The sequence below is a fragment of the Phoxinus phoxinus genome (assembly GCF_949152265.1).
Source record: "Phoxinus phoxinus genome assembly, chromosome: 18".
Classification (NCBI taxonomy): domain Eukaryota; kingdom Metazoa; phylum Chordata; class Actinopteri; order Cypriniformes; family Leuciscidae; genus Phoxinus; species Phoxinus phoxinus.
The window spans coordinates 12,996,854-13,013,307 of NC_136893.1; the positions used below are offsets into that span (position 1 = coordinate 12,996,854).

The 16,454-nt window shown below is 35.7% G+C and overlaps 1 protein-coding gene across 1 annotated transcript; it reads right to left on the minus strand.

Annotated features, from left to right (window-relative positions):
- Positions 1-7,475: 7,475 nt before the first annotated feature.
- On the minus strand, positions 7,476-13,016 carry ccn5 (cellular communication network factor 5). The gene is made up of 5 exons (XM_079589638.1): positions 12,863-13,016; positions 11,729-11,945; positions 11,108-11,356; positions 8,833-9,053; positions 7,476-8,753 (listed from the first exon to the last, which is right to left on the minus strand). The coding sequence occupies exons 1-5, from the start codon at positions 12,932-12,934 to the stop codon at positions 8,469-8,471; spliced, it is 1,044 nt and encodes a 347-aa protein (XP_079445764.1). The 5' UTR covers positions 12,935-13,016; the 3' UTR covers positions 7,476-8,468.
- Positions 13,017-16,454: the final 3,438 nt, after the last annotated feature.

A 16,454-nucleotide genomic window follows, 5' to 3' on the forward strand; every position in this document is an offset into this window, starting at 1 on the left:
TGTAACTCTATATGATAGCTATAGGAATACTCTAGGATTTAATGTATTGCATCAGTCTTAGAACAAGAAGCTTAAATAGTATGTGTAGCATACAAGGATGATACATACTGAAGCTTATGTTTTAAACACACACACACACACACACACACACACACACACACAAACACACACACACACACACACACACACACACACACACACACTCACTCACTCACTCACTCACTCACAAAATAAATAAATCTTTTGCTGTAGAATCCAAGGAGCATTACTGTTCACACTGTGGATGTAAGGAACTAAAGTCCAAAATCAACAATGTTTGGGTAAGTTTACGGAATTCAGAAGAAGCACTTAAGCATACCATAGCAATACAATAATTCATGTGTTTACTTTTTTAATGGTACATTTATCTTTACTTTTGAAGATACAATGTGAACAGTGCCAAAGATGGTTCCACGCATGCTGCCTTGGACTATCACCAGACAAGCTACCTGGAAAAGATGCACAATGGTTGTGCTCACTGTGTACCTAAACAGTTGAATCAAAGACCATTTTTAATTGTGTGTAAAAGCTGGCAGTGAGTAACAAGTATTTTACTGTACACACACACACACACACACACACACACACACACACACACACACACACACACACACACATAGAAAGTGATCGTGACATTGCACTGTTTTTGAGTGAAATATGCTTTCAGTGCATGACACTTTGACCTGAGGTTGTTGCAAAACAGGATTTGTTCCTGTTTGATACTAATTGTCTTGTTTAATTACAGCTTAGTAATTAGAAGGGGGCGAGACACGAATTCCCTGTTGCTAAGTCCTTGTTAATGTTTGCATTTTCAAAGTCATACCTGTATGTTCTCAAGGATATGGCAACACCTGAAGATTAATGACACTACTTAACTGTTGCCCACCAGTCATGTGATCTCTCCTAGACTGATCGCAACCCTCGAGACATCACCACATGATTCAACTACATATAAACATTTCTGTTGAAGAAAAAACAACTTAATTCAGCCTAAGGTAGTTTTCTGGTTCTTACATTAAGAATAGTTGTAGTTAGCTAAACGTTTTTTTCATTAAAGAATATCTGCACAAATTTCTCCTTTATTCTCTTTGTTGCATTATAGATTACCACTGTATATCTGTATTTTGGGGACTTTTTAGATTTTGAATATTTACAAGAAGTGTGTTGCTTATTTATAACGTTGAACGCATGATAAAGCTAAAACCTTTACAGTTTTCAATCAAAAAATGAAATGTGTTGTACCAGGAACAACAGTTCTAATACCTACTTTTACCTAATACATTTATCAAAATTAATTGAGTTGAGTTGTCACTAGGAACGTACTACAACATTTGAAACATGAAAAAAAACAGTAATTACAGTAATATTGTCATATTAATTGTATACTGTACATACAGTAAGGGTGGTATTGTTAAAATGTCACCTGTAGTAAGTCAGTCTGGTCACTGGGGAATTACTACAACCTTTGAAACATGAAAAAACACTATAGGTGAAATAATATAAAATTTTCATATTAATATTTGTGTAGTAAGTCAGTCTGGTCACTAGGGTACTACTACAACCTATGAAATACGAAAAAAATATTTAGGTGAATTACAGTAATATTTTCATATTAATATTTGTGTACTGTACGTACAGTAAGGGAGGTATGGTCAATATTCCGCCTGTAGTAAGTCAGTCTGGTCACTAGGGAATTACTACAGCCTTTGAAACATGAAAAAAACACTATAGGTGAATTACAGTATTATTTTCATATTAATATTTGTGTACTGTACGTACAGTAAGGGAGGTATGGTCAAAATTTCACCTGTAGAAAGTCAGTCTGGTCACTAGGGAATTACTACAACCTTTGAAACATGAAAAAAAACACTATAGGTGAATTACAGTAATATTTTCATATTAATATTTGTGTACTGTACGTACAGTAAGGGAGGTATGGTCAAAATTCCGCCTGTAGTAAGTCAGTCTGGTCAATAGGGTACTACTACAACCTTTGAAACATGAAAAAAACACTATAGGTGAATTACAGTATTATTTTCATATTAATATTTGTGTACTGTACGTACAGTAAGGGAGGTATGGTCAAAATTTCACCTGTAGTAAGTCAGTCTGGTCAGTAGGGAATTACTACAGCCTTTGAAACATGAAAAAACACTAAAGGTGAATTACAGTAATATTTTCATATTAATATTTGTGTACTGTACGTACAGTAAGGCAGGTATGGTCAAAATTTCACCTGTAGAAAGTCAGTCTGGTCACTAGGGAATTACTACAGCCTTTGAAACATGAAAAAAACCACTATAAGTGAATTACAGTAATATTTTCATATTAATATTTGTGTACTGTACGTACAGTAAGGGAGGTATTGTTAAATTTTCACCTGTAGTAAGTCAGTCTGGTCACTAGGGAATTACTACAGCCTTTGAAACATGAAAAAAACACTATAGGTGAATTACAGTAATATTTTCATATTAATATTTGTGTACTGTACACACAGTAAGGGAGGTTTGGTCAAAATTCCGCCTGTAGTAAGTCAGTCTGGTCACTAGGGAATTACTACAGCCTTTGAAACATGAAAAAAACCACTATAAGTGAATTACAGTAATATTTTCATATTAATATTTGTGTACTGTACGTACAGTAAGGGAGGTATTGTTAAATTTTCACCTGTAGTAAGTCAGTCTGGTCACTAGGGAATTACTACAGCCTTTGAAACATGAAAAAAACACTATAGGTGAATTACAGTAATATTTTCATATTAATATTTGTGTACTGTACACACAGTAAGGGAGGTTTGGTCAAAATTCCGCCTGTAGTAAGTCAGTCTGGTCACTAGGGAATTACTACAGCCTTTTAAACATGAAAAAAACCACTATAAGTGAATTACAGTAATATTTTCATATTAATATTTGTGTACTGTACGTACAGTAAGGCAGGTATGGTCAAAATTTCACCTGTAGAAAGTCAGTCTGGTCACTAGGGAATTACTACAACCTTTGAAACATGAAAAAACACTATAGGTGAATTACAGTAATATTTTCATATCAATATTTGTGCACTGTACGTACAGTAAGGCAGGTATGGTCAAGATTTCACCTGTAGTAAGTCAGTCTGGTCACTAGGGAATTACTACAACCTTTGAAACATAAAAAAAACACTATAGGTGAATTACAGTATTATTTTCATTTTAATATTTGTGTACTGTACGTACAGTAAGGGAGGTATGGTCAAAATTTCACCTGTAGTAAGTCAGTCTGGTCACTAGGGAATTACTACAACCTTTAAAACATGAAAAAACACTATAGGTGAATTACAGTAATATTTTCATATCAATATGTATGTACTGTACGTACAGTAAGGGGGGTATGGTCAAAATTCCGCCTGTAGTAAATCAGTCTGGTCACTAGGGAATTACTACAGCCTTTGAAACATGAAAAAACACTATAGGTGAATTACAGTAATATTTTCATATTAATATTTGTGTACTGTACGTACAGTAAGGGAGGTATTGTTAAATTTTCACCTGTAGTAAGTCAGTCTGGTCACTAGGGAATTACTACAACCTTTGAAACATGAAAAAACACTATAGGTGAATTACAGTAATATTTTCATATTAATATTTGTGTACTGTACATACAGTAAGGGAGGTTTGGTCAAAATTCCGCCTGTAGTAAGTCAGTCTGGTCACTAGGGAATTACTACAGCCTTTGAAACATGAAAAAAACCACTATAAGTGAATTACAGTAATATTTTCATATTAATATTTGTGTACTGTACGTACAGTAAGGGAGGTATGGTCAAAATTTCACCTGTAGTAAGTCAGTCTGGTCACTAGGGAATTACTACAACCTTTGAAACATGAAAAAAAACACTATAGGTGAATTACAGTAATATTTTCATATTAATATTTGTGTACTGTACGTACAGTAAGGGAGGTATGGTCAAAATTTCACCTGTAGTAAGTCAGTCTGGTCACTAGGGAATTACTACAACCTTTAAAACATGAAAAAACACTATAGGTGAATTACAGTAATATTTTCATATCAATATGTATGTACTGTACGTACAGTAAGGGAGGTATGGTCAAAATTCCGCCTGTAGTAAATCAGTCTGGTCACTAGGGAATTACTACAGCCTTTGAAACATGAAAAAACACTATAGGTGAATTACAGTAATATTTTCATATTAATATTTGTGTACTGTACGTACAGTAAGGGAGGTATTGTTAAATTTTCACCTGTAGTAAGTCAGTCTGGTCACTAGGGAATTACTACAGCCTTTGAAACATGAAAAAAACACTATAGGTGAATTACAGTAATATTTTCATATTAATATTTGTGTACTGTACGTACAGTAAGGGAGGTATTGTTAAATTTTCACCTGTAGTAAGTCAGTCTGGTCACTAGGGAATTACTACAGCCTTTGAAACATGAAAAAAACACTATAGGTGAATTACAGTAATATTTTCATATTAATATTTGTGTACTGTACATACAGTAAGGGAGGTTTGGTCAAAATTTCGCCTGTAGTAAGTCAGTCTGGTCACTAGGGAATTACTACAGCCTTTGAAACATGAAAAAACCACTATAAGTGAATTACAGTAATATTTTCATATTAATATGTGTGTACTGTACGTACAGTAAGGGAGGTATGGTCAAAATTTCACCTGTAGTAAGTCAGTCTGGTCACTAGGGAATTACTACAACCTTTGAAACATGAAAAAAACACTATAGGTGAATTACAGTAATATTTTCATATTAATATTTGTGTACTGTACGTACAGTAAGGGAGGTATGGTCAAAATTCCGCCTGTAGTAAGTCAGTCTGGTCAATAGGGTACTACTACAACCTTTGAAACATGAAAAAAACACTATAGGTGAATTACAGTATTATTTTCATATTAATATTTGTGTACTGTACGTACAGTAAGGGAGGTATGGTCAAAATTCCGCCTGTAGTAAGTCAGTCTGGTCAATAGGGAATTACTACAGCCTTTGAAACATGAAAAAACACTATAGGTGAATTACAGTAATATTTTCATATTAATATGTGTGTACTGTACGTACAGTAAGGGAGGTATGGTCAAAATTCCGCCTGTAATAAGTCAGTCTGGTCACTAGGGAATTACTTCAGCCTTTGAAACATGAAAAAACACTATAGGTGAATTACAGTAATATTTTCATATTAATATTTGTGTACTGTACGTACAGTAAGGGAGGTTTGGTCAAAATTCCGCCTGTAGTAAGTCAGTCTTGTCACTAGGGAATTACTACAGCCTTTGAAACATGAAAAAACACTATAGGTGAATTACAGTAATATTTTCATATTAATATTTGTGTACTGTACGTACAGTAAGGGAGGTATGGTCAAAATTCTGCCTGTAGTAAGTCAGTCTGGTCACTAGGGAATTACTACAGCCTTTGAAACATGAAAAAAACCACTATAAGTGAATTACAGTAATATTTTCATATTAATATTTGTGTACTGTACGTACAGTAAGGGAGGTATGGTCAAAATTTCACCTGTAGTAAGTCAGTCTGGTCACTAGGGAATTACTACAACCTTTGAAACATGAAAAAAACACTATAGGTGAATTACAGTAATATTTTCATATTAATATTTGTGTACTGTACGTACAGTAAGGGAGGTATGGTCAAAATTCCGCCTGTAGTAAGTCAGTCTGGTCAATAGGGAATTACTACAGCCTTTGAAACATGAAAAAACACTATAGGTGAATTACAGTAATATTTTCATATTAATATGTGTGTACTGTACGTACAGTAAGGGAGGTATGGTCAAAATTCCGCCTGTAGTAAGTCAGTCTGGTCACTAGGGAATTACTACAACATTTTAAACATGAAAAAACACTTTAGGTGAATTATTTTCATATTAATATTTGTATATTGTACATACAGTATGGGAGGTCTTAGCAAAATGTCACTGGTAAGTCGGTGTTACTAATAGTATCCCACGGCAAGCTTTGGAATTTAAACATGTCCTTTTTTAAGTATAAAAAGTAATTTTAACTAGTAAAAATTACACGTTTTAACGCAGTTGGTGTAATTGGCAGACGTTCCCTCAAGCATTATGAGCCGTCACAGCGCGTTAAAGCACTCTCAGGTATAAATATGCAGCTATAATGCACGTAAGGTTATTTTTAACGAATTTTTCATGTCGACACACATTGATTGGTTACTGTTAAAAGTAATCCTGGTATTGATATATCTGTAAGACTGCCGACTTTATAGAGCAGTGACATGGAAAAACGAATGTCTGGCGAATATCGAACCTAAAACTAACTTTACCCCGCTCTCTTAGCATTGTAAAAACATTTATGATAGAAATAGCGATAGATTTTATGAGTCAGAAAGAACATGTTTAGGCTATTACATTTTTATGTAACATACCCGCAGGAACCTAATGTAAAAAAGGAAGAAGTGAGAAACGCTTTTTGTTCTTGGTTTTCAAAAGCATATGGTTTTGATTTCGAATGCTGCACTCATTATCATTACAGTCCATATATTCTTTATTTCTATTATATTTGCCCATTCCTGGTACAAATTATTCTACAGCAAATGAGTGATTCTCAACCAGGGGGCAAACATTCTTAATCACTGAAGCATCAAATTCTTGCTTGCCCTTCCTCAGAAAAACAAAAGAGGGCAGCCTTGGACTTCAGAATCATAAAGCAAGATACTCATTCTGTCTGGGCATTCAATATGAAGCTATAGATCCAAAGAAAAGGTGACAAGTACACAACTTTATTTTTGAGAATTTATGAGAAATCTGACAAACCCTGTATTAAACTTTGACTGCAATGTTGTGAGGTGGCAAATGACAGTGCAATAAAACTTGAAATAACTAAACACAAATAATACAAATTCTAGTATTAATGACAGAAACATATAGACATAAAAAGTATTTACATATTTATATATACAGTACATCTTTTTGCATGAAATTTGTAAACACTGTTAGTGTCCGTCTTCAAATAAAAGCCTACAGTATACAGATGCCACACTTAAATGTAAAATTCGCATAGCATACCCAATGCCTGAAGAACTTCTGCATTCATGTGTAATGGTATTTCTAGTACATTTCGAATCTGTCTAACACTTGTGATGGATTTTTTTCAATGAATCATCATAACTAACATGTATTAGTCTGGCAGGATTAACAATTATATGCTTTTGAAACCTGAAATGTCCCCAAACACTCACTTAGTCAACATGTGTCTGAATCATGACCAAATATAACAAAAGGGGAAATGAACCTAGACAGATGTCTACATTTATGAACTCATGATTTGAAGTAATCAAGGTACCATACTTTTACCTAACAGAGGGGTTTGCTGAATTACATGTATAAAGAACCAATCATATTGTAGAAAAATAATGTGTTGAATCATGTCATCTTTGCCATGCTCTTATTTTATAAAAAACTGTTGTATTCTTTTGGCTGGTGGGATTCTCTCTGAAATTGGTCTGAGATCCTCCGGCCATGATTAAAACATATTCTAAGCCAGGCATTGTCTGGAGTCTGTCTGGTTACTGCTGCCCAGCAGGTTAGTGGAACACTTGAGATCTTATTTATTTCCCAAGTGTTCGTGTTCGTTGATTAGGAAACGCGCTAGAGGATAAATCTCATTGAACGTCAATCCGGAGACGAGCCCTGTAAACTTAAGTCAGGTGCGTAGGGGGAAAAGTTTCTTTGCTTAGATTATTTTTGGTGAAGGGGAGAAAATGTATTATCTTATATATAATTTTCATCTTTTGCGAGCTAATAGCTTTGGAATTCATTGAAAGCCACAGTTGTTGTCCAGTACAAAACTGCTAAAGATATTGACGGATTTACTCTTATATAATCTTTTAATATTTTCAAGTGTACTACTTTAAGTAATGTATCCTCCGACTCAAAGTAAAAACAGCTGCCATTGTGTAAACCCAATAGATAAAAAAAAAAACTTAAAAATTTAATTTCTGTCAGATCTTTGATCAGAACTTTGGCTAACATTCTGGTAAGGTTCTCTCAAAGTTAAGATCAAACAGTAACGTTAATATAATGTTTGGTCAGTGTTATCTGGTCTTTAATAATGTTCTTAAAACGGTGGCATAAAAACTATATTTATACATCGGTTATGAAACTTTTTTCTGAATTTTTTTATTAAGAAACTTATCGGGAACATTAGCAAAACGTTCTTAGAACATATTATTGCTAGTTGTGGAAACCTATCCAGTCTTAAGACATTGTCCTGGGGGGAAAAAGTGTCAAAGTCAAAGAGGGGTTTTTCAGTCATTAATCTGAAACCTCAAACCTTGAGTTTGGTCAATATAAAAAATGTGTTATCTAACACTCAATAAGACATGTAAACCCAGAGCATCTAAAATGAAGCTACTAGATCCAAAGTCAGCCTACAAGAGAGTGAGTGTCTAACCCAGGAAGGGTGTCCCTCTATATGCCCCTCCAGATGAATAAGGGCAGTTGTAATGGCAGATGCAGGAGTTGATGATCATGACAGCATGATTGAGAAGTCTCCCCCCAGGGCAGCGGAAAGTGACCAGTGTCGTGCCAGTATGGTAAGGAGTGCAACAACGGCTGTCTGTACATGAGCCACAATAACGGGGCCTATAGAACTGTGTACTATAGCAGCCCTGGTGGAAAAGCCGAACTGGGGTTGCTGACCTGTAACTGGGTTGACATTTCCTCCTCGACCACTGAAACACAGATGCGGGGGTGGATTAGAGATTGTTTTGAATGGTCAGTATCCAATGGCAGATCCTAATGGAGACTCACCTGTGGGGTTTTGTGGAGAACAGGCTGACAGGGTTGAATCATACACAAGCGCATCTGCATCTCGAGGCGACAGGCTGGGTTTTGATTGGACACTCGTGTGGATAGTCCCGACCCGCAGGTGTGCGAACAAGCACTCCACTCTGAGCTCTGGTCTATGCAGTTTGAGCCGGGTCTGGTTTGGTATCCAGGGTCTGCAGGCAATGTCTGGTCACTTTTGGAAGCTGCCATCCCAAAAACAATTTAATTAAACTTCAGCACTTACACTTCTTTTAATATGAAAAGGGCAACTTTGTACAGTAATAGCCACATATTGATTATTTCAGACCCAATGAACTAATACATACTTCAGGACCAAATCACTTTTACAAACATGGCATGTTTTTTTATATAATTAAAGAAAATGGCTAATCATGAAAAAGGTTAAATCATTGTATCCATCAGGAATCTATTGCAATCATAAGAAGTGCGCGTAACGTACAACGTTGAAGGCCCTATGCCATTGCAGAATACTATGTTTTATGGGTACTCTTTTCGAGGCCTGGTTTGAAAAATTTGAAAATCACATGGAGTGTAGATATTCTTAATCATAAAAATACATAATGCCTTTTAAATTACAGCTTCACAGTAAATAACAGAATCAAATAATGGAAACGTCATCAAATACGAGACAAATTCAAATTCTGCTGTTAAGCAGCTCTAAAAAAGACAGTGCTGTCATTAAAGGGTTAGCTCACCCAAAAAGAACATTTCTGTTATTAATTACTCACTGTCATATCGTTCCACATCTGTAAGACCATCGTTCATCTTCTGGAACACAAATGAAGATATTTTTGATGAAATCCGAGAGCTTTCTGACCCCCCACCCCCCACCCACCCATAGACTGCAACATTATTACCAAAGCTTTCAAAGCCCAGAAAGGTAGCAAAGACATTGTTAAAATAGTCCATGTCCATGTGTCTTTACTACCTTTCTGGGCCTTGAAAGTGGTTATGATGTTGCATGGGAACATGTTGCACAGAAAGCTCTCGGATTTAATGAAAAATATCTTCATTTGTGTTCCCGAAGGTCTTGATTTGGTACAGGAGAGTACTGCATTTTTGGGCGAACTAACCCTTTAATCTCAAATCAGTTTAGTGTTGATTCAGTTCAGTTCAATAACTGTAGAGTTCGTCAATTATGAAAGAAATTCAAGTTAGTTCAATGTAGATTAGATTTCGTTCAATAACAGTGTAGATGTTGCAAATGTAATCAATTATTAAATGAATTCGAAGCTATATAGCAGCTTTGCAGAAGACAATAGTGTCGTCATCCAGCTCAATTCATTTCAAGTTTTGTTAATGTTAACATAAACAAAACATAGACGTTGTATTAAAGTAATAAGAATATAATGAGTCTACTATCTGATTAGCTCATACTGCAATCACATGCTATGTTTTTTTTTATCATGCATCAAACCAGACTAAACAAGTTTGCTATAAGAACGCCAAAATAGCTATTTAGCAATTTGTGAACATTATCTAATAACCAATGCAGCCTAAGTGACGTCAGTGGAAAAAAGTCATTTCAGGGGAATTTTGATGAAGCATTATGAAGACAAATTTTTTTTTTAAATAACACACAAATGATTCACAATAAGACACGGAATGTGCATTTAGAAAGTATTCATTTTGATATAATGTTGAAATATTAATTCTTATCTCATTAAACCTTAGAGCAATATGGTAATCTGTCCATCTGACAATCATTGTTATAATCTGGGAATCTCAAAGAAGGAATACCTCCATCCCTAAGAGATGACAATCAACCATTTATTGGCAGTGTTTTATACACATGGATCTGTTTACGTCTTCTCTTCAAACACTCAGAACAAACTGTACCATTCCAGCCGATGTAACTTGGGTGACATTGCTTTTGAACACCCTCCTGAACAGTGTTCTACACTCTGTCTGGCTTTCTGGAGTTTAATTGTTGCGTTACAGAGACATGAGTCCTGTTATGAATCATGGAAAGTTGGCTTCGGGAAGAAGCCAGTATTTGTGCTTTTGGGTTCCATCTTGGCAAGACATTTTCAATTAAATGGTCAAAATCCCACAATGAAAACCTCAGTCTGGAATGTAATTGAGAGTGTTCTTAGATAGGGTTTTGAATAGGAAACGTAAAAAAAAAAATGTAAAAAAAAAAAAAGTTTTCATTCGAGGTCATGAAATATAATAACATGAACAACTACAGCCTTTGATTTGTCTGCTGGACACACAAAAAAAGTGAATAAAGTACCTATGTGAGCGTCCTGAAGCACTGTGTTGTCCATATTTTCACACACCCACTCTTTACAGCATTTTCCTGGTTGCTGAACCCTTCGAGGATGAGGGCAGTCTGGGGTGGGCAGGAGAACATCCTCACTGCACCGGGGCACACAGGTCACCCCTCCGCCCGAACAACGACACTGAAGAGCACAAGAGGGCTGAAATACCTGGCCTTCCTGGTAAGAGACTCCATTATGCTCACAGCCCAGCTCCTTCTGACCTAAAAACAAAGGTCCAAAAGATTACACTGATGACACTATGCAATGCCTAAAACAGGATAGGTTGGCCCGCTTTGCAATGATACTGGAATTATGAAAGTCTAAATGTTTCGGTGTTCTCATAAATGCTATATAGGCTACTCTGATTCATAGATTCAGGCCTTATTATAAATTTAGTACCATAATTCAAAATATAATGTACTAATCAAATAATTAATGCTCAAACCTAAATTACAAATGATGAATCAAATGGTGTCCCAAATGATGATCAAAAGTTCAAACCGACGATGTAAATTATATTTATGGGTGGACAGTGTTTTACAGTGTTGACAGATTTGAGACAGAGCATTTGGTTGTTGATAGTTTGCACTCACTGACACACTCTCCTGGGTCACCAGGGAAGCTGGCACTGTAGTCACACTGTAACCCTCGCTGACTGTCGCACGGAAACACCTCACTGCAGGCTTCGCCCTTCTGCCGGGCGCACATCTGGCAGCACTGGCACCCATCGAGAATGAGAGGAACTCCTTCTGGGCAGACTGGCACAGAGCCTTGGCACTGACAAGGGCCACCACATTGCTGACAGCACACCTAAGGCAGAATACAGGAACAAGTGTTATGTAACGCATGCATCAGAGTAATTGTTTCCGCCTTAAATTATTGATTTTTTTTAAATTAATACATTTTTAGCTAACTGTGATTAGTATATGTACATTTCTGAAAAACATAACTTAGACAGTTGCCTCTGATATCACTCTAAATTGTAATGTGGACTCGATTTTCTGTAAAGCTGCTTTGAAATGGTGTGTATTGTGAAAAGCGCTATACAAATACATGTGAATTGAATTGAATCAGAGTCTGGGTAATTTAAGGATTTCTGATATTTCTGAGACCAGATATTCTGTAAATCTGTGTAATAATACTATGTCAATGCATGCAGTTTCAATAATCAAACATTACTTTAATATAATGTATTTCTTTCAAGTTTCTCATTATACTGTATATTTATAATAATTATAATATATCTATAATACAGTATATACTCATTATAATATTTTTCATGAATGACTCTAACAATAGCACAGATTGATTTTCAAAAACATGCATTGATAATATGCTTATAGGGAGAAGCAAAAGGAAAAAAATATCTCCCCTCTTGTGAATCACTTACGGTAAGTATTTCCAGGCTCTAATAAAAACATGCTTTCAATTATGATCTAGTGCTAGAGCCATTAACTTGAGACTATGAAAATATTTCATTTGTACAGAACGTTCACTCTTTAATTAAGAATTAATGCTACATTGCATTCAGTTTATACTGGAAAACCCCTGTTTAATAATGAATGAGTTCTCAAAGACAAATCTTCCAACAAAAACTCTATGCCAATTCATAAAAGTATAACAGGATATCAAGCTGTTGCACATAGACTTGAACAGACAGAAACATGTTTCCACTGGCAAAACACATATGCATGCAAACAAGTTTGCTGGGAAAGTGTGATTCTCACCTGTGAACCCAGGTAAAACAGCAGTGCCCATGCCATCACGATGTTTCTGTCTCTCTGTAGCTTGTCCATCATGCTCTCCGATGTGTTGCACCACAATAAGATTTTCTACTTGTGTTACTGTTTGCTCACTGCCTGGCTCTGTGCACATGCACTTTTATAAAGTCCTCGCTCTGATGTCATAGCCTGACTGCAGGGTAAACAGTGGCTGGACCTGGATCAGAAATGTTTCAAATTCCACATCTCCGTTGCCCATTTCCACAACCAGGAATTATTTTCTCCCTCTGCTCGTCTGCTCTGGCGTGCCGAGGTGAAGCATGGACATTTGGAAGAGAAGACGGCACATTGGGCTTTCTCTTGACCACATCCAAGTTTTCTGTTTACTTTTAAAGTCTAACAGCTTTTGTTTATTGAATTACATCAAATGTATTTGAATAAAACAAACGTTTAATAAGAAATTGGGAGCATTGTATTGCACAACAGTTAAATAAAAAGGTTTATATTGCATACATTTTAGACACAATTGCTCGCCAACGGAAATCCTTCAAAGTAGAATAAAAAAAAATAGAATATCATCTCCAAGCAACACAGTCATTGCGCTCCTGAATGAATCAGTGGTTCTAAATGAATAGGTTGAGTAAACGATTCAATGACTCACTTATAGACCATGCATATACGCACTGCAAAGTTTCAGTATCAGGAGTGACAAGCACATTTAAATAAGGGAGTGAATCCTCTAAATTATCAATCTGTGTGTGTTTGGAACACGACTCTCTCCCGAAAATGTATTGTAACCATTGTGTCTCACTTGTTTGGTAAGAGGTATTTTTGACAAAAGGAATATTACAGCGACCAAACATTTATGTTCAATTGTATCCAGTTTTGTTTAAGCTGGGAAGGTATACGCAGCACGCTCTCTTGCAATTTCTTCTTATTATAAGCATTTTTGGGGGTTTGTTGTTTGGGCTTGGCTCATAATGCGATCAAGTTTATGGAGTTTTTGAGAGGGGAAGGTCGCAATGTCGCAATGTTTTGGTCTTGTTTAAATGTAACGCAGTTGGATTTATTTCAGTTTTTGTTCTTGTTCACTACAATATCTGGCAACACAAATGAGTCAAGGCAAACTGAATTACTGAACTGTGTGTGTAGGCTCCAGAACAGGATTAAGCACTAAAAGGTGAATTGACAACTGAATTTAGAAATTTAGACAACTGAATTTAGAATTTAGAAAAAAGAAAAAAAAATTCTGAATTTAGAAATATGCTGTGGTCTGTAAACCTCATTATGCTTTTGGTTTTGGGAAAAGGTCATCTTTGTGTTTACTTCTCCATTCATCCCATTCTTGTGCGCTGCACATGTGATCTTCAGGGCTATGGCTTAGGACTTTTCCAATTTCCAGATGTTTCCACACACTCTGTAATAAAGAAGAATTACTTGATGAATCAACATGCTTGACCAGACAAACTGGACATAATTCTTACATTTCTTAGGATTCGCCAGACAATTCCTTATTGACTTGAGTTGAGTGTGTATAGGCTACGTGGCAATTAAGCTCTTCACTTTTTTTTCCACCTATGGCGACCTATTCCACCTAAATATGTAACTTGCAGAAAAAGTAATTGAAAATCCCCCAACACACTGATAATCTGTCTGGAAAGTGATGCAAAAGACCCAGTGTCACAGTGAATAGAATTTTTGGAACTCTGCATGGTCATCAAATTTGAGGACCGGAACTAATTGTGGTTTAAATATTAAAAGCATTTCAAATAAAGAATTTGCGCCAGTTTAAACTGTGGGTGGCACTGAAAAAGATTTTTCAGCTTCTCAAAAAGACATTATACATTTTTCACGTCGAGTGCTCAGACAAAACAATCCTATTGAAATGCAAGATGACCCACTGGGAACGACGGTTTAAAAATAGACCTAGACGGGAAATTCACTTTTACAAATACCACAGCTCTTGATAATTCAGCTGGAACACATGTGGCCTGCCAGATACAGCAAAAGTGGAGTGGATATTAGTTCTGTCTAAAAATTCTGTCCAGCCACTCTCGTATTTATTTTGACATCCTTTCCAAAAATCACAAATGTTTGGAATGTACAATATCACCGTAAGGGGCCGTTTTAGGTACGAGGCATTCTTTATGCAAAACACAGAAGAGTGGAGGACAAACGAAGCTAAATATTATTATCATATAAATGTTATTACAATAAACATTCACTAAAGTCGACTGGAAATATTTAATAAGTTGTCAGAAATGTCTATAAGTTTGTTCTGGAAGGATGATCCACAAAAATATTGTTTAAATGTTTAGAGATTAACTGGGCAAGAAAAGCAGATGTGGGACAAAAACACCCTCTTTCATGTTTAAAATTCAGTCAGTTGTGACTAGTCCAATAATGTCTCATGGAAAAGTTTTCGCTTACAGTGAAATGCATGCATTGAACTGTTTTCTACACTTGTTGAGTGGCGGGGGAAGGAGTGATTTCATTTAAACCTGCTTTGGTACTGCAGAGTAAAAACCTGAATACTAAATGACAGAGCAGTACAGTCATATGGCAATTCTATTATGAATGTACAACCGCCATAGCAGGAAACCTCTCTCAGTGTGGTGTGATTGGTTTTTATTAAAGAAATATGCCGTGGTCTGTAAACCTCATTATGCTTTTGGTATTGGGAAAAGGTAATCTTTGTGTTTACTCCATTCATCCCATTCTTGTGTGCTGCACAAGTGATCTTCAGGGCTATGGCTTAGGACCTTTCCAATTTCCTAATGTTACCACACACTGTAAAAAAGAAGAATTACTTGATGAATCAACATGCTTGACCAGACAAACTGAACATAATTCTAACATTTCTTAGGATTCGCCAGACAATTCCTTATTGACTTAATGTTAAAAAGCCTATGATTTGCCTTTGAGGTTTGAAGAATTTGGCCTCAACTGTAACACAGTTAATCAACTGGAGTCATAGTTAAAATTTTGGAAACTGGAAACTTTTTCTTTATAACCCTTCTATGACAGTTATTACATTTCAGTTCATATGAATATTGGATCTAACCTGACAGTGAGACCAAAAATGTTTGCAAACAAAATACATTTCTGAATAGTAATCTGAATAACCCAGCAAAATATATATGTTCTAAGAATATTTTTTCAAACGTAGTTTAAAAAAAAAAAGTTTTTTATGTGAATGTTGAGGGAAAATTCCATTTAAATTTTGCAAACATTATGGGAGGTTTTAATGTTCTCTGAACGCTCCGAATGATACATTTAAAAAAAAAAAAACATTGGACGACGGTCCAACATTAGCATGTTAACAACACTAATGCATGTTAACCGCCTAACACTGATCGAACGTTCTATTAACCTTACTGATAGAAAGTTTGCTCATAACTTTGAAAGAACATTAGAACGTTAGCCAACGTTCTGTGAACGTTCCCTGTTGAGAATGTAGCCGTTATTGGAGTGAGGTCGCAAATATTTATATTAGGCTATTTGAAGATAATATTTCAAATAGTAGGCCTATCCCATATTATCTTAACGCTCCGGCTAAAATCAATAGGCTTCTTTAAATAATATGCAGCCCCTAGAC

Excerpts from the sequence above, each read along its gene's own strand:
- ccn5 (XM_079589638.1), bottom strand. The coding sequence starts at position 12,934 with ATGATGGACAAGCTACAGAGAGACAGAAACATCGTGATGGCATGGGCA. Across the intron at positions 11,357-11,728 it reads TGACCCAGGAGAGTGTGTCA|GTCAGAAGGAGCTGGGCTGT; the intron begins GTGAGTGCAAAC and ends CTTTGTTTTTAG. Across the intron at positions 8,754-8,832 it reads TTCTCCACAAAACCCCACAG|TGGTCGAGGAGGAAATGTCA; the intron begins GTGAGTCTCCAT and ends TCTGTGTTTCAG.